Source organism: Pogonomyrmex barbatus, unplaced genomic scaffold (assembly GCF_055798465.1).
Source record: "Pogonomyrmex barbatus isolate J1 unplaced genomic scaffold, ASM5579846v1 scaffold12, whole genome shotgun sequence".
Taxonomy (NCBI): domain Eukaryota; kingdom Metazoa; phylum Arthropoda; class Insecta; order Hymenoptera; family Formicidae; genus Pogonomyrmex; species Pogonomyrmex barbatus.
This window is the reverse complement of record NW_028297108.1, coordinates 7,392,527-7,410,343: the sequence shown is the minus strand read 5'-3', so window position 1 is coordinate 7,410,343 and position 17,817 is coordinate 7,392,527. Positions and strand designations below refer to the sequence as shown.

Genomic DNA, 17,817 nt, shown 5'->3' with positions numbered 1-17,817 from the left:
TCGATGTCGTAATTTTTTTTCAAACATCTGATGCAAAGTAAAATGTCCGTAATATTTAAAACTGATATTTTTTAGACAAACATATACCTAAAACGACCTTAATAATTAATCTCTGACACATACATCGACAAATAAATATCGTCAACGAATAAATCTTGTTTTTTTTTTTATAAAAAATATGTTATTATTATACGTTGTTATAATATATCATGTGCGTGAAAAAGAAAAATATTAATCTTATCTCAAAACTTGTCGCAACATCTGGCATTTATAATAATGACCAATTCACCATTAATAAAATGCAACTTACGCACACAAATACATACATATATATGAAAGAATATTTACATAAAAAATGATTTTGAATGATACGTAATGATAAATATTTTTTTTGCAATCAAATTTACTTATTACCTAATTCTGGTAATCTCAAATTACTTGCAAGTATAGATTTTCAGATCTTAATATATCTGAAGGAACTTTTATATATAATTAGAACGCATGCAACGTAATTACGGGCTATCAAATAAATTAAATACGCATAAATATCAAAAAGTTAATAAAATGTTAAAAATAATCTGATAAGTTAGTAAGACCATTCATGCATATTAATGCGAGAGATCAAGAAATCTGAAGATAGCATCTGTAAAATATTTGCCGTCGAAGAAAAACGTCAAGGAGAATGCAAGGAGATGTTGTAATAAGACGAAACAAGGAAGCAGAGAAATCCTGTAAATCGAGCATTTCGAGAAAACGTGGAATGCCATCCGGATTAAAACTCGTTCCTCCGCAAGTTTATACAAGACGGAACCCGGCACATTATCGATAGGAGTTTGCGTTGCACCTGTTAGCATGGATCCAACTCGAGGTAGAAAGAGGAAGAAAAAAATATAATGACAGAAAACAAAGAAGTAAAAATAACAAGGAGGACCACGAGGAGGGGGAGGGGGGGGGGGGAGGGAATCCAGAATATGTCAAAAAGTGAAAGGTTGTCCGTCTCCTCTACGTCCCCCCCACACGATCTGTATCTGCCAGCAAAACCGATCTCTGTCTCCCTTCCTCGCTCTGTCTTCCTTTCTCTTTCCCTCACTGTGTCGTCCTGGGATCCAATACGAGCGTTTGACACCAACATTTTCAGCCAGCCGACGACACTCGCGCGAACGTCGTTTCGTTGATGCCCCGAGGATGATTTTCATTCAGGACTTCTCTCAGTGACTCCGAAGCGCGTTAACGCGGATGATCTCGCTTTGTTGATACGCGACGATAAAGTGAATTTTCGTACGTACGTTGAACTCGAGATCTCGGTTCCCGAAAGGTAGAGATTACATTTACACGCGAATTACTTATCATATTATTCATAACTGTCGCCGAATCCTAATCCGTACATAAGGAAATGCGACGAGAATCAACAAATTTCTCCCGGACTTTGAGCCTTCAAAAGTGAAACTTCGACAAAGAAAAGAAAGAAGACGTTCTTCTTTTTTCTTTCTTTAATTGATACAGGTTACTATTTCATTCGATAAGAAAAATTTATAAAACAATAGTTGCAATTTATGTTTCATAGTTGCAAGGAATAAATGTATTTATGTTGTTTGTACATTAATGCTATCTATGTTTTTAAATTATTTATGAAACTAAGGTAAATAAAATAGAAATTGTAGTGATTGTAGCGTTTGTTGAGAGTTTTCATATTTGTTCATAATGAATTTCTTATTAAAAGTTCTTCCTATTCTTTTAATCCAAATCAAGTGCTAAGACTAAAATAGGAATAAAAAGGGGGATGAAAAAGTCAAATTAAATCTATAAAATTTATAAAAATAATTAAAAATGAAATATTTTCTAAAAGTATAATATCCTCTTTTCTCGTTATATTTCCTCGGTCAACTTACTTTTATAAATTTGTAAAAGAAAGCTGTGTGAAAACATTGAAACTTCTCGATCATTTACAGAACTGTAAAGAAAAAGACACTAATTTTTTTTTAGCTTTTTGTAATACTAATTATAACTTAAACTGGTTACACAATAAATGTAGTCTTTTGGACTGAACACAGTGAAAATTGATAAATATAACCTTCCATTCAAGTATCACAACTCAGTCGTTGAATCATTTGTGTCCAAAACAAGAACGAGCGAGTGACGAGAAATGCCAGGAATCTTGTTGATCTCGTGATGAATTGCCAAAGTAACTGTGATCTTGTTTTTTTGGTGACACTCTTGTTCCTCACACATACCGCGAAGAGTACTTAGTAACATGGAAGAGAATATCTGTATGGAGGAAGAATGCCTGATCGAAAGGAGAAGGACGACCGCCCTAAAGGAGTGCAAAGAAATAGTACAGGAAGAAAGATCCGGCCGCTACAACAAGGAGGCCTTTAGGAAACTTTTTCACGATCAGGTGTGCATAATTGCAACTAAATAAATTAATTATAATTAATTAATTAAATAAATAAATTATTTACATAATTTATTTAACTTATTTAATAATTTAACTAATAAATTTATTTAAGTAATAAATTAAATATTACATATAATATTCATTTTAATAGACTACATTTTTTTGTTTTATATAACTTGTTCACATTTCTGATAACCCTTTTTATAAAAAATAATACTTTGAAAATAAATAAATTTTAAAGAACTTTAATAAAATAAAAGGATAATATTAATGAAACTTACATGTTTGTACAATTCTAAGTTTTCGCAAATATAAATAAATTCTGTAAATGTAAATATAAATATAAGCAATATAGTAATATAACTTGTTCAAAATATATGAAAATATCGGATAAAGTTGTCACAAAATTACCGCTTTTATTTATAAAATACGAGAGTAATATACCAGCGTTTTATGACGGATTAATTTTACGATGACTTTTTTAAGAGTTTCGAAACAACTTCATATGCGTTTTATATAAAATAAGTAAAACGTAAATCTTTCGGAAAGAAATCATAAAACTTGGTATAAAATATTTCATAAAAAACAATTCTTGTTAAATGCAAAAATTGGAAAAGATTGAAGACAGTGATATAAAAAAATATAGTCAGACAGTTTAATTTTTTACGTTCATCGAAATATATATCTGTATTATTCTTTGCGCGACAGGTAATTTATCTCAAAATTTTTTAGGAAGAAGGTTGTACAAAAAGCTAATTGCGTCAGCAAATATTTTAATTTTTTTTTGTCATAATTAAATCAAATCGCAAATAAATTTTAACTAGTGATTCTAATAATGGATATATAAATTATGATGTGCATTCGCAAAACCAGATGATGTTAAAATTTCTAGACTAAAAAATATATAGAAAATTAAAGACAAAAAAATAAAAATATAGAATAAATTTTATAAATTTTATTTTATAGATTGTTTATAAAATTAAAGCGTACTTTCAACTTCACTCGTTTTTTTCTGTAATATCAAACAAAATAAAAGACTAAATAATACAGGAAATACATAATTACATAATTACAAATTTGTAATCTAATTAACTCTTTAATAAATCAGCACAAATTTATAACAAGAAGGTAGAGCGTCCTCGCAATTGTAATCCGATACTTTCTTAAAGCGGCCATGAAGAATTGCAATTATTGTAATTATTGGCTTGCCGCCTCACTTTCTTTCGTGAGAAAAAAGAAGGTTCGTGTGGCACTAAACATGAAACTTCAACATTACGTCACCAGGGGATATTGGCTTGTCGAGCAATTATGGTTCTTTTAAAAACCATTTACAGATTTTTTTCATTTGTCCTTTTTACGTGATTTATTTGCATTTAGATATTGAAATAATATATTTTCGATATTAAATATTTTCGATATTACATTTTAATTAATTATTACGAATAATTGAATATAAAATTGATTAGATAATAAATATATTGCATAAATAAATAAATTTATCAGTTTTATCTTTTAGTTTAATATTAAATTTTGCTTATTTAAAACAAGTTCTGGAGTTGAATAATCAAATGATCCTGAAATTAAACTTAATTTAATAATCTCTCCCTCTCTCTCTTTCTCTCTCTTCTCTTTGCATATTTCAAATAATATAAATAGAAAGATTATTTAAAAACAAGAAAATATATATATTCTCTGTTTTTTTTAGGAATAATGTAAGTTAAGGTTTCTCAAAAATTTTTTCAGAAATTAAATTCTACTTAATAAATTATCTTGTAACCTTAAAAAAAATTTTATCGAAATATGGAAAAGAAGTTTTTGCCTTTATATTCTGAATTTTTAAGTACCTTCTTTTTAAACTGTCACTCATAATATGATAAAAAAAGAAAACAAAACACGCATCCGCACACACGTTGCGGCACTTTCGAATTACAATCGTCTACCCAGTCAATCATTTCACACTCCGCCGGAATATGCTGTCATTATACCGTTTAAGATTGCGCAATGCTTTTTGACAAGCGTGACGTATACTTATCACCTGTATTAATAAGGCGTAGAATTTCAATTTTATTTAGCCAATGAAAAAATTTATCTGGCGCCTGAATCTACAAAGACTCGTGGTAAATGGATAAAACAGCACTGCCTTTTCAGATTTGAAGTTTGTCTCTCCCCGCACAAACAAAATCTATTTGTTTTATCTCTAGAATAAAAAGACTAAATTCCATTCGTGCGCGGAATCGCTCTTCCAATTATATGTAAGAAGATACTTTGCCCGAATAAGGAGAGCCACGAGGCACGACGAGATTTCCTTATCGGAACTGAAATACTTTCGACTGAGATTTGCGATCTCGAACCGTGGACCCATTTGTCGGACAATCGTCTCCTTTGTAGAAGATCGCGTTCGTTCGGCGGGCAATGAGTCCACTCTCGAGAATCCGCGTAGGAAAAGGAGACCTGAGGCGACGGTGACGATATGATCGAAGTAAACGAGGGTCTATCGAGGGCCTCCGGTTTTCGATCAAGGTGGCCGATCACCTCGGGCGCAAGGCCTTGATGCCCCGAGCGCCTCCCGGCCGGTCGCCTGGGACCGATCGATCGATCGTGGGGACCAATCGTAGAGCAAAGCGTAGAGTCGGCCGGGGCCGATACCTCGATTACCAGCCATCTATTAACCCTTTAACCGCTCTCGGCGCTAATCTCGCCAAAGCGCAATTGTCATTATCGATCGAGCATCGTTAAATATACATTTACAGTTTACAATATTAACATAAATACTGCATTAATAAAATTATCTTTTCTCTTATTTTTCTAGTGAAAGTTAGAAATGGAGAATTGATTTGATTGATTGGAGACATCAACACTTTTCCTTCATATCGCTTATTTTAGAAGCCGAACACGAATTAGTCGTAGGATTGTAATTGCAATTGGAAAATCTTTTTCTTTGTTCTTTGTATATGCAGTTTCTTAATTAATCCATATTAAAGTTTTTAGTTGGACAGGTTTAATCGTCGTAAATTTAATCCAATCTGTTCTATTAATCTTTTTTATTATTACTCGCAATACAATAAAAAATAAATTCTTATATATTTAATTAATAAATTACATAAACTCTCACTTTCTTATTTTAAATAACAAATTTTTCTCTACGAATCATCTTTCAATTTTTCTAGTAAATTCTGTTTTATTTATTTTTTATAATACTAAATGTTTCTTCAAAATGTATATAGTCGTAATTCTAAATTATTATTGATTAACGTTAAAATTATTTTTTAAAAATGTTGAAAAAATTATTTCAAATATATATATATTGCTATTTAGATGCAGTTTATATACTCACTAACTATTCCACGAGGCTGGGACACGTTTCTGGATCTCGTATGTAACGAGGGAGCATGCGGTGTAATCTCTCATGACATTGACCCATTTCTTAACGATTACGAGTGAAATATATGTACAACCGGCCGTCGAGATCCACGCCGATGGTGATCGATACGCGTCATATCGATGTTAACGTTGACACCGTCATACTCACCTGAGGCTAGAATTTTAATAAATACACCTCCATTATCACATATTAACTTTGTCCCAGATTACACGCGTGTAATAAATATGAGAAAGAGAGAAAGAGAGGGAGAGAGAAAGAAAGAGATTTTAGACGATTTGCAGCAAATCTCCAAATCTGTTTCTCAATGATCTCACTATCAATCTTCTAAGAGTGATGATAAGCACATACCATCGTATTCAAGCCGGATAGTACGAAATGAAATGGAATTCATGGAAGCTTTGTTATTCCAGGAATTTGCGACATCTATCTTTTTCACTCGATCTTTAAATAGAAAATTAACATTTGTCACTTATAATTTATCAACGTTTTTTTCAGGTTCTTCTTGGCAAATTATTTATACTATTCGATCAAGACCGTGACGGATTACTAAAGCAGGATGAATGGCTTGAATTTCTCAAGGGGAGACTGACGTAAGAATCAATTCCCATTATTCACATAACATCTTTACGTTATTTATCGTCTAAACGGTACTTTAGATATATTTATATACGTTCCGTTCAATGTTGTCTTTATTTATTTATTAGAAACGAGAAGCAAAATGATTTCATTGATCAAATCGAAAGTGTGGCATATGTGCTATGCGGAGAGAATCCAATAAATCTCTCCAATTTTCAGCAGATCTTTTATACCAAAGGGGTAAGTTGTACTATTCTTATATATCTAAAACAATAATCTAAAACAAATAAGCTAAAAAAAATTAAACTTTATAATTATCTAGATAAATAATTGTTAAACTAAAACAAAAAAAAAATTGAAAAAATAAAATTTTCACGTAAGTGAAAGTAATTTATATCTAAAATAATTCTTTATTTAAATTTATAAAATACTTAAACAATTTTAGTAAAACAAATGTCATCATTACATGAAACAATGTAATTAGATGTTAGACGAATTAATAAATACTGATCGAACAGACGATCGAAAGAGATTCAATACATCACTGTCGCGAGAGAATGTAAAGTAAGACATGAGCAGCACGGCGAGACACGACAATTCAATATATTCTCTAATTGAATTCTCTAATTGCTTATGAATATGTTTATTTTTTTATACATATAAATATTTTCAGATACATTTTATATTTAAGTATCTTTTTGTCAATATCACAGATTGTCGATAAATTATTTCGATTAATTGATCAAGAGAATTCAGGATACGTAACGTCTGCCCAAATCATGGAGACCATAACTGGCGTGAGTAATCCCAGGTAACGCGTTTATTGCAAAGCTATAAAGATTTGTTGTTATTATTTTTTATACCAAGCTTACGTTCTCATTAAAAATTTTTAGTTTTATTAGTCTTCGAATTGTCGTTGTATATTAACTAATTAAAATCTTGTATCAGACCGCGTGCTGGTTTCGATAAAGGGAATCTCGAGTGGCTGGAAAAAATATTTAAGCAGACTGTTGGAAACGAGAGGGAAATACGTCGAGAGGAATTCAACACGATCGTCATTTCGAAAAACGTAAGCAGGAGACATAACTATTCTTCATCTCTCAAACACGAAAAATTCTAATTTCTTACTTTTCTAATATTCGTAATTCATAGTTTATTTCCTTTTCTCGCTGTTATTTTTATTTCTTCTCCCATATTTACCAATTCCAATTATTTATACAAACTCATGTATTGAGTGCGTGTATTGAATGCAAAATTTACATCAAGTAGAAACAAATATATCAATTTTACTCAAAGAAATAAGTCAAATATCAAGTTTGTTTTATTATTTTTAGCCATTTTTTACTGAGAGAGTCTTCCAAATATTTGATAAGGATAACTCTGGCACAATTTCACTACAGGAATTTTTAGACGCTATGCATCAATTCGCTGGAAAGTCTCCAAACGATAAGATTAGATTTCTCTTTAAAGTTTATGATATCGATGGTAATATATATTGATACCTATGATTTATATTATGTATTATATGTTTATGAAAGTTAAATTTTTGTAAATTTTTGAGAAATTAAAATATATTTATGGAAAATTAGGATGATATTTAAATTTTTTAATATTTTTATTTGAACATGAATCATTTTTATTATACTTCCATGCTTTCCAAATGATTAAAGGCGATGGATTAATACAACTTCGCGAGTTGGAACACGTGATGAGAGCTTGTATGGAAGAAAACGGAATGAAGTTTAGCGACGAACAAATTGAAGATCTGACACTTGCACTTTTTGAGGATGCTGATCAAGGCAACAGAGGAGCAATTACTTTTGAAGCTTTAAAAAAGCAATTAGAAAAACACGATGGTTTATTGGAAAATCTCTCCATTAGGTTAGATAAAAAAGCATACAAGATAAGCAAGATATATATAAATATTAAAGTTCATACCATTAGAAATCATTTTTAAAAGAATTTTTTCAGTTTTTATGAAATCTAAAGCCTTGATATTCTTGTTGATATTCTTAACTATAATATTAAATTTTCAAATTTAGTACATTCTTTTAATTTTTAAAAAAATATCCAACGTAAGAAATAAGAATATAATAATCACAGCATAGATCGATGGTTGGTACCACCGCAGCCACAACCAAAGCAAAAATCCATTTTGAAAGAATTTTCATCCTTTCTTCCATATCAACTTACAAAGCCATACATGAAGAACAATTATATGTATATTGCCTTTATTTCGATATTTATGCTTATCAATATGGCTCTTTTTGTTTCTCGTCTCTATGAGTATCGACAGAACCATGTCTATGTGATGTTCGCACGTGCATGCGGTAAGAAAAATATAAGCCTATAATATTCAGTTTTTTATTACATTTACATATATTATACATATTATAAACATATTATTACAATTTCATTTTTATTTTAGCTAAAAACGTTTTAAAAAATTTGGGATTAATTTAGCAAATATTGTTAAAGCTTAGATTAAGTTATTGCTAAATTAATGTCTAAAAGCCAAAATCTAAAACATTAATGAATTAATGATTTATTTTGAAAAGACATTTATTTTGACAGAATTAACGAATGTGTTTCAAATATATATTTTAGGACAATGCCTGAACTTTGATTGCACGTTTATTTTGGTTCTGATGCTACGCCAATGTATCACATTCTTGCGAACGCATAGCTTCAATTCTATATTGCCCTTAGATCATCACATATATCTTCATAAAATGACGGGAATATTAATCGGAATCTTCAGCATTATACACACTTTAGCTCATATTATTTACTGCGGTATGTTAAACGAATATTATTGTAAATGTGTTCCTTAATTTAATCATGAAGTCTTATACTTTATATTTATATTAACATAGAAGTATTGAAAATTTTTTGCTAAAATTTTAATGAAGACTATATTACATATGTGTGTGTGTGTGTGTGTGTGTGTGTGTGTGTGCGCGCGCGCGCGTGTATAATTATGTTTCTAATATATTATTTTAATTTAATTTAATATTCTTACATTATATTTAATTATGTTGAAAAATTATAATTAATAATATTTAATATAATTAATAATGATATATTTGTAGGTACGGTAATGATAAAGGATGAGAAAATAAATAGCGGAAATTATAGCATGTCTGAATGGTTATTGACGACTCGACCTGGACGTTTCGGTCTAGTGGCAGGCACTGCTTATCCAACTGGGGTAGTTTTGCTTATTATACTCACCATTATGATTGTTTGTTCTATGCCATTTGTACGACGTGGAGGTTGCTTTGAGGTACGAATATTTCTTACATTATTATTTTTAATTTTAAAGATTGCATGGCATTGATTTTTAAAATCGAATATATTCAGGAGCAAGAATGTCTTCATCTTTTTAATTAAAATAATTTTTTGTCGCAAGGTATTTTATTGGTCTCATCTGCTATACATACCATTCTGGATTCTAATGATATTCCATGGTCCTAATTTTTGGAAGTGGTTTGTCGGCCCGGGGGTTATATACATGTTCGAAAAGATTCGTCGATGGACATGGTTACGTTCTAAGAGCGGAAAGACGTATATAAGTTCCGGTCTTCTTTTACCTTCGAAGGTGACTCACTTGGTCATCAAGAGACCACCCCACTTTCACTTTCATCCCGGCGATTATGTGTTTGTTAATATTCCGATAATAGCAAAATACGAATGGCATCCTTTTACCATTAGCAGTGCTCCCGAACAAGAAGGTAAGTTATTGAATTTTTACATTCTATTGATGTTGCCTTTTGTTACTGAATAGATATTATATAAATATATATTTTTAATAAAATCTAAGAGTAAAAAAATTAATTAATCGTTTTAAAATTAATATATTATTTTTTTATATAGATTACATGTGGCTGCACATTCGTGCGGTCGGTGAATGGACCAATAGTTTGTACTCATACTTTGAAAGAGAACAAATGAAACTTCACCATAGTGATATTTTGCCTGTCGAAAACTGTGACGCTATGAGTATTCCCCGAAAGAAACCGTAAGTTTGTCGTGATTTAATTAAAAATTTTTGCAAGAACTATACAAATAATAATTTTGTAATTAACATATAAATAATTAAAGATTATAATTTCTAATTACTATTAAATTGTATTCTCAATTGATTATTGTATATCACATAGCATTTTTAATAATTGTCATTGTGTAGATTCCTTAGTGGTAGAAAGACACCACTTATCATGACACAAAAAGGTTCAATGGAATCTATATCTGCTCATGGTCTAGGCAATCCTTCCTTCGTATCTGATTTATCGAGCCCCATGCCACCTGCACATACATCTATTAATAATCAATCTGCATATTTAAAAACTGCAGAACGTAAGATTTAAAAAAATATATATTTAATGTAATGTATATGTAAATAAGAAAATTATAATATATCCAAACTTGTATCAATTTAATTAATTAAAATTACATCATTATATATACAAAAAATTTATTTCTACAGTTAATAAATATTAAAAATTTATGTTATTTATATAATAGATACGTTGGAATCAAATAAAATATGGTCAGAAATGTCTACAAAGAAAGACAGGAGACTCCATCAGTTACTTCTTGGTCATAAAATACCACTCGAAAAATCACACTCGATGCCTGATATGCAAACGAAAAGCAAGAAGAAAGAACGACTTAGAGCGTGAGTTGAAATTGACATTATATAAAAGACGTATTTGCTCTTGAAAAGTTATCCTTGTCGCGGTTTCTTTTTTTACAGGTTCTATTTCCTAATTAAGTTTTCCAAGATTTTATTAACAATATAACATTGCTAAAATAATTAAAATAAATATTTTAAATATATGATCAAACTCGTTTTAATATAATTTTTAATATAATAGACTTCGAGATTACGCGAGATCGGAATCCGAGAGGAGTTTTGATGAGTGTCAGCTGAGACGAGCGCGGTTGAAATCATTGGGTTTAGCTTACTTGAGCCCACAGAACAAGTCGTTGGCCCAAAGTTTTCGTTTCATGCGAACGAAACCGACCATCATCGCTTTCAAAACACCGAGTCTTGAAACATATGATTATGAGATCAGTGCATCGTCGAACATTGGTAAGAATTAAAACTTGATAATATTTATCTGAAAATATTTTATTAAAAAAATTTTTTTATCAAATAATATGTATATATTGTAATTATATTGTAATAATAATAAATAAACGGAAGAAATCGTTTAATTTAATAGTTTAAAGTAGTTTAAAGTTTAATTTAAAATATACATATAGAAAATGATTACATCGAAAGGTGCAAATTTATTTCACATAATATTTTTATTTGTTGTATCCATGTTTGTACATTTTTATGTGGTTGTTTGCAGTAACAAATGTGAATATAGGGGGAGATGAAACGATGCAGATTACACCAGTAGCGATGCAAATTGCGGCGGAGGAAGGAAGAGTGAGACAAGCATCTAGTGATATTACAGATAGTTCAGAAAGTCTAGATTTGAAATCCGAATGTTCTTCTCATCAACTTATAACTTATCCTGTAGGAAAACCATTGGAAGTAAAGATCTTTTAATAATTTCTATTACAGATTTTTACCACCACGTTCTCGAAATTGTCAATTGTTTCACTAAATTGTTCCGAATGAATAATGTATCGTCGTCATAGATTTTTTTAGATGGTCCTTATGGAGCACCATCAAGCCACATTTTCCGAGCGCAGCATGCTGTTCTAATCGGCACAGGAATCGGAGTTACACCCTTCGCCTCTATACTTCAATCGATTATGCATCGATATTGGAAAGCGAGACATACATGTCCGAAATGCTCATTCTCTTGGTCCAGTGAGATCCCACCTACTGTAATGAATTTACGAAAGGCAAATAAACTCACATTTTCTAATTTTTGATCTCATTTTATTATAATAAAAATTGTCATTATTAATAGTTATTACTTTGTTATTAGTAAGATTATTAGTTGTTATTAAAATTCTTATTAATATTCAATAATACTTATTTTGCTAAAGCTAAAGGATAGCACAGCATAGCGATGCAAATTAATATTCAAATAAGTAAAACAAGTTTCATTTTAAATAATTTCATAAGTTGAAGTACTAAATATTATCATTTAGTAGTATTGCATTATAGAAAATATTTCCTATGCTATGTTTGTTATATGTAATCTTTAAATTTAGCAAAAAATGTTTTAGGTGGACTTTTTCTGGATTAATCGCGATCAACGTTCGTTCGAATGGTTTGTAAACTTGCTGTCTCAACTCGAGATGGAACAAGCTGAATTAGGTATCACCATGGAACGCTTTTTGGAGATGCATATGTATATCACAAGTGCATTACAAAAAAATGACATGAAAGCAGTCGGCTTACAACTGGCGATGGATCTGTTACATGAAAAGGTATATCAGATATCTTCGTAATTATTCAAATGTCTTCAATTACTTATATAATTTGCAAATGTATGCTGATAAAAGGAATGAAAAAATTTTTAATGTTAGTTTAATCTTCCACTTTTTTACTTCTCATTTATTAGGAAAAGCGAGATCTCATCACAGGTTTGAAAACCAGAACAAACGCAGGTCGTCCTAATTGGGACAAGGTATTCAAGCAGCTCCAGGATAAGAAGAAAGGAAAAATTACAGTTTTTTATTGTGGACCACCACAACTTGCTAGGATCCTTCGATATAAATGCGATCAGTTTGGGTTTTGCTTTAAAAAGGAGTCCTTCTAATATCAAACAGAAACGAATTTGATAATTACCGTGTTAAAAATCGTATAAAGCATCTTAACATAACAATTCGCAACTTGTCGTACATATATTTCTGTATTATTTTTTTGCGAATTATAGATATAATAATTGTTCTTTAAATTATTTTTTGTAATTTTATTATGTACTTACGAATAATCTTTCTGTTTCTCTTTGGACATAATTTTTAATGTTTAACATATTTCATTTTATTGCAAATTGTCTTTATCACACTTCATTTCGTTTTTTTTTTAATTTTTAATACATGTTAATCAATATCCTTCATCACTTTAGCCATTTCATGCAAAATCCAAATAGTCATTAAAATTAATAAAAAATGTATCTGTCGTTCCGTCATAATTTATTAAAATTAGTTTTTGTTATTCTCGTTTCATCATCAGAAAGAAGTTACTAAAATTTTGTCTTTACATCATTTTTAATATTTTAGATTACATAGACAGATTAAAATTATGAAGTATTGCAACAAATGAATTTTTAAATTATCTGAAGTTAGTTACTAATGTATTGCACATGCGTTTGATAGAAATTACAAAAACGTCATTAATTAAATGTAAGGATTAAGAAAAAGACAAATTAAAATATTATTTAAAATAGAGTTATTAAGATTGTTAAGATTGTTAAGATTGTTAAGAAAAGATTTTCGTAAACATCAAATTTTCTTTATTCTTGTTCCATTTTGTTAATGTATTTATATATTATTATAAATATAGCATCAATAAATAAAATTACGAAACAGCTAATTCATAAAAGATAAATAATATATTTTTTTATATGGAATAACATTGACTAGAGTTTTTTGTCTCCTTCGAAATTTTCATCACCGTTATCAAGAAGCTATATTATTAACGGATTATTTGGCAACTATTAGTCAATATTCGCACAATATGAATAAATGCATTTGTGCAATATGCAATAAATGCCTATAAGGTCACGCGACACATTTAATTTAAAAATCGTTGCTCATCAACATAGTAGCTTGATTGCAATATGTTATGTTGAATTCGCATGGATGTTGGTACCAAGGTTCGCCGTCCACTTGCATAGCGCATGGCCGTGATAATTTTATCTAAACATAATTGTAATAATTGTAATTGTAATGTATTATTGTATACAAATACATATAGTCAAACAGACTTTTTTGAGAATTGTTGAGACAATTTTAATACCTTCACATTATTAGCTTGACCAATCCTGTGTGGTTTCGAGAGGCCTATTTGTAGCTGAGCCATATGGAATGAAGAATAGAGTGCTACGACTTCTAATTTGCCATCGTTAATACTTTGCACTTCGGAATTCTCATCGTCTGTCAAACAACACGTACGATTATTATTAAGCTAAATTTAAATCAATTATTATTAAGTATATGGACCTTCCATTTTCCATAAATCAACTCCAGCGGCCCAAGAAGGAATGTTGAGTATCACTACGCTCTCAATGGAAGGTAATTCTATCTTTTTGTCGTCTAAATAGACTTCTAAACTTTTATCGAGATCTTTGCACTCCCTTTCCACAACTTGTTGAGTGCCAAAGCATAAGTACAACAGCTACCGATATACAAGACATATATAAATCATTGTATTCACTTGCAGAAATTTCTATCTATACATAAATTTACAAAGAGATAAAGAGACCTTGTTAAATATTCTATGGCTGAACAAATAAAATCGACTCTCTCTTGTGCGATGAAAATCCAAAGTCACTTGTGCGTCCACGCCCACACTTATATAATTGTACATGAATAAAGAATGATGCGAACCTCTGAATCCTAATCCGCCGAGTGGTTTTATCATCACGGACCATCTGAAGTTCATAAATTGTACATAAAAACAAATCTAATTAATCGGTAAATTAGAAAAATTGCACAGGTTTTTATCACGCGTACCTATCAAGCTTCACCTTCTCCGCCGCTTGCACCTTCCGCAATAGTTCCATGGGATCCATGTGTGAATCATGTTCCTTTCCCCATCCTAATATTCTGGATAAATCGTTGCCTGTCCCCAAAGGAATTATTGCTACAGATGGAACAGGCTGTACCGTGTAAAAATTTGTTTGTTACTTGTGCTCCATGCGCATTTAATAGTGCTGCTATTAAAAAGGATTCACCTCCAAGTCGAGCTTGTTGATAGTATTCAATAACCATGCGACAGTTCCATCGCCGCCGGCTACGAGAATAGTGGATGGGGTTTTCCCTAGCAAACGGCACCATTCGAGAGCGGCAACTGGATCGCGTTCTGCTAAATCTACGATTTGTGCAGGATTTAACAATCTTCTGAACAGAGACAAAATTTGACCTCCATCGTTGTTCCCTGATTTTCTATTTCCTGCACAAAAAGGAGAATAATAAAAAAATGTATTCAAATATTATTATTTTATCTTTTACATACATTTGAAGCATGATATTTATTTATTTATTTTTTTCTCTTACCTACAACAATAATCGGGTTCCAATCAGGCCAGTTTGGTGGTATAACAGAACGGAGATGTAATCTACGTCTCATTGTGCTACGTCGATTTATTACTTCTAAACTTCCCGGTGGAATGATCATTAATTTAAATTTTCCAAAATCACATATCTGAAAAGAGCACACTTTTTTCATTTTCTCGGAGCAGAAAAGTAGAAACATTGCTACACTGTTACACTTCAAAAAATTATACAGACTAAATATAATTTTAGAATATATTTGGCAAAAATTTTCAAACTATCATGGTAATTTTTGCAACAAAAAAGAAAAATATATAAGAATGTAAATAAAAAGAATGAGAAAATGAATAAAAAGTATATAAAAAAGAATGTAATCAATATATTATTACTTCAGAAAGAGCAGATTTACATGTTTCGTGAACACATCTCTGACACCAACAACACCACCAGTCAATGAGGCCAGGTTCTACATCGCACTCTTCTTCACAAATATAACACATGGCAACAAGTGGCAAATTGCCTTGAAACACAGCAATATTTAAAGAGCATATTTAAGATAATATGTATGTATGTATGTATGTATGTATGTATGTATGTATGTATATATATGTGTGTGTGTGTGTGTGTGTGTGTGTGTGTGTGTGTGTGTGTGTGTGTGTGTGTGTGTGTGTGTGTGTGTGTGTGTGTGTGTACATATATATATATATATATATAAAGTGGCGAGCAATATAATATACCTTTAACCCAATGATGTTTCATTGACTGATTATTACTGAGAGTTATAGCCTTGCATTTTAGCTGTTTATCAGCGAGTTTCACGCATCCTCGATCCGCACACACGCCACAAGAATCACAGAAAAGAGCATCAAGGTTCAATAATAGTGCCTCACAAATACTGCAGTAATACGCCTGTGTATATATAGAGCAATTTCATATATTTGGTTAATTAAACTTATTATTACTTTCACTTAATCTTGATAAAAATATGCAATTTTTTATAAAAGTAGATAATTAATTCTTTTATTATAAAAATATTTTATTCTATTGTAAAAAAAATAATATATTAAAGCAATTCTATAAATTCTGAAAAAGCACCTTGGTTGTTCCTCTAATTGCTTTCCAATTATGTTCCTTTGTAACGTCTCTTATTTGAATATGAGGACTACCTATGAGGTATCGGAAGAAATTGATCGTGAATACAAAGAAAATCATAGTAGATAATGTAGGCAGAATAACAGTATTCATATCTTCATTCCACATAATGTTGAATAATTAATTCCGCAGGATTCCAAAAATTTATGATTTTCTGAAATTAATGTAGCATTAATTATAATGACACTCTCTCGTTTCTTAAAAAGATATTTTTATATTATACTAAAAATACAAAAAGATATCCACAATTTGTATGAAAATATTATTTCCAATACGTATTATTACATGTTAAAAATAATACGCAAATTGGCATTAAAATAAATAATGCAACAATAAATTATTTCACAAATTAATAAAAATCATATTCGTTATTTATAATAAATTAAAAACAAATCAATATTACATATAAAAACAGCATGAATTAAACTAATACAATTTTTAAATTACTTGTAACCAATAGCATAATTAATACTTCGTACACGCAATGTCTAACGCGCAAAACAATTATGTGGGAATAATTTAAATTTTGAAAAATTGCGATTCATGCTGTTTTCGTAATAAACTGACTCAATTGTATGTGTTGACATAAAATATTAATTGAGAAAACATAAAATAAATTTAATTTAATTTAAATTTAACGATTTATAAACTTACGTTTCGTGACTACTATTTACTTATCAAGTTGTTTGCATCTTGTATGTCGTACGTGTGTTTTCTGATATTGTCTAACCTTTACAACTGTTTCTGCTTATCATCAGGAATAAATAGCAGTCGATCTTCCTAGATTAATCGACTAACAGACATTCGAACCTTTTTTGAACTAAAAGTCGATGTTCCTTTCGATACTTTTTGAATTCGATTAATCGATCTCGATCTAACGATATTACAGATCTTGAAATTCTATTATTTTTATCGATATCAATTTTAATAAAGTTTTGTGTTTAAAATTCGATATTCGCCAATCAATAGTTTTAAAATTTACTAGATTTCAATAGAAACATATCTTAATAATCGAATACAATTTGAAGAAAATAAAAATTAAATATTTGTAATTTCCATTTTTATTCAATATTCTAATCTAGGAATAATCAATTTCATTTGCAACTTTGCAATTTTTTTC

The 17,817-nt window shown here is 30.1% G+C and overlaps 2 protein-coding genes across 8 annotated transcripts; one reads left to right on the top strand and one right to left on the bottom strand.

Annotated features, from left to right (window-relative positions):
• Positions 1 to 1,146: 1,146 nt before the first annotated feature.
• On the top strand, positions 1,147 to 14,256 carry Nox (NADPH oxidase). 4 transcript variants are annotated; one of them, XM_089071960.1, is made up of 20 exons: positions 1,147 to 1,315; positions 2,084 to 2,395; positions 6,273 to 6,367; positions 6,482 to 6,593; positions 7,067 to 7,164; positions 7,302 to 7,422; positions 7,688 to 7,838; positions 8,024 to 8,234; positions 8,457 to 8,683; positions 8,961 to 9,149; positions 9,446 to 9,639; positions 9,766 to 10,087; positions 10,230 to 10,374; positions 10,543 to 10,712; positions 10,881 to 11,034; positions 11,234 to 11,451; positions 11,717 to 11,904; positions 12,012 to 12,221; positions 12,552 to 12,755; positions 12,890 to 14,256. In XM_089071960.1, exons 2-20 carry the CDS (start codon positions 2,252 to 2,254, stop codon positions 13,085 to 13,087), a joined length of 3,351 nt encoding a protein of 1,116 aa, XP_088928086.1. In that variant the 5' UTR covers positions 1,147 to 1,315; positions 2,084 to 2,251; the 3' UTR covers positions 13,088 to 14,256. The 4 variants fall into 4 exon arrangements, with proteins under 4 accessions (XP_088928086.1, XP_011637150.2, XP_011637149.2 ...); XM_011638848.3 differs by having other exon boundaries at positions 1,147 to 1,503; positions 2,239 to 2,395; XM_011638847.3 differs by having other exon boundaries at positions 1,147 to 1,503; positions 2,125 to 2,395.
• On the bottom strand, positions 13,761 to 17,496 carry Dgkepsilon (diacylglycerol kinase epsilon). Of its 4 annotated transcripts, none has more exons than XM_089071963.1 (11): positions 17,352 to 17,496; positions 16,641 to 16,851; positions 16,283 to 16,454; positions 15,935 to 16,065; positions 15,549 to 15,696; positions 15,227 to 15,444; positions 15,006 to 15,151; positions 14,755 to 14,923; positions 14,493 to 14,667; positions 14,290 to 14,426; positions 13,761 to 14,189 (listed from the first exon to the last, which is right to left on the bottom strand). In XM_089071963.1, the coding sequence occupies exons 2-11, from the start codon at positions 16,803 to 16,805 to the stop codon at positions 14,070 to 14,072; spliced, it is 1,581 nt and encodes a 526-aa protein (XP_088928089.1). In that variant the 5' UTR covers positions 16,806 to 16,851; positions 17,352 to 17,496; the 3' UTR covers positions 13,761 to 14,069. The 4 variants fall into 4 exon arrangements, with proteins under 4 accessions (XP_088928089.1, XP_088928090.1, XP_088928092.1 ...); XM_089071964.1 differs by having other exon boundaries at positions 15,549 to 15,710; positions 15,955 to 16,065; XM_089071966.1 differs by having other exon boundaries at positions 15,935 to 16,026.
• Positions 17,497 to 17,817: the final 321 nt, after the last annotated feature.

Coding starts and splice junctions, on each gene's coding strand:
- Nox (XM_089071960.1), top strand. CDS start 2,252: ATGGAAGAGAATATCTGTATGGAGGAAGAATGCCTGATCGAAAGGAGA. Junction 6,594..7,066: donor AGATCTTTTATACCAAAGGG/GTAAGTTGTACT, acceptor TCAATATCACAG/ATTGTCGATAAATTATTTCG. Junction 11,905..12,011: donor CTGTAGGAAAACCATTGGAA/GTAAAGATCTTT, acceptor TCGTCGTCATAG/ATTTTTTTAGATGGTCCTTA.
- Dgkepsilon (XM_089071963.1), bottom strand. CDS start 16,805: ATGTGGAATGAAGATATGAATACTGTTATTCTGCCTACATTATCTACT. Junction 15,445..15,548: donor GAACCCGATTATTGTTGTAG/GTAAGAGAAAAA, acceptor CTTTTTGTGCAG/GAAATAGAAAATCAGGGAAC. Junction 15,152..15,226: donor TCAACAAGCTCGACTTGGAG/GTGAATCCTTTT, acceptor TACACGGTACAG/CCTGTTCCATCTGTAGCAAT.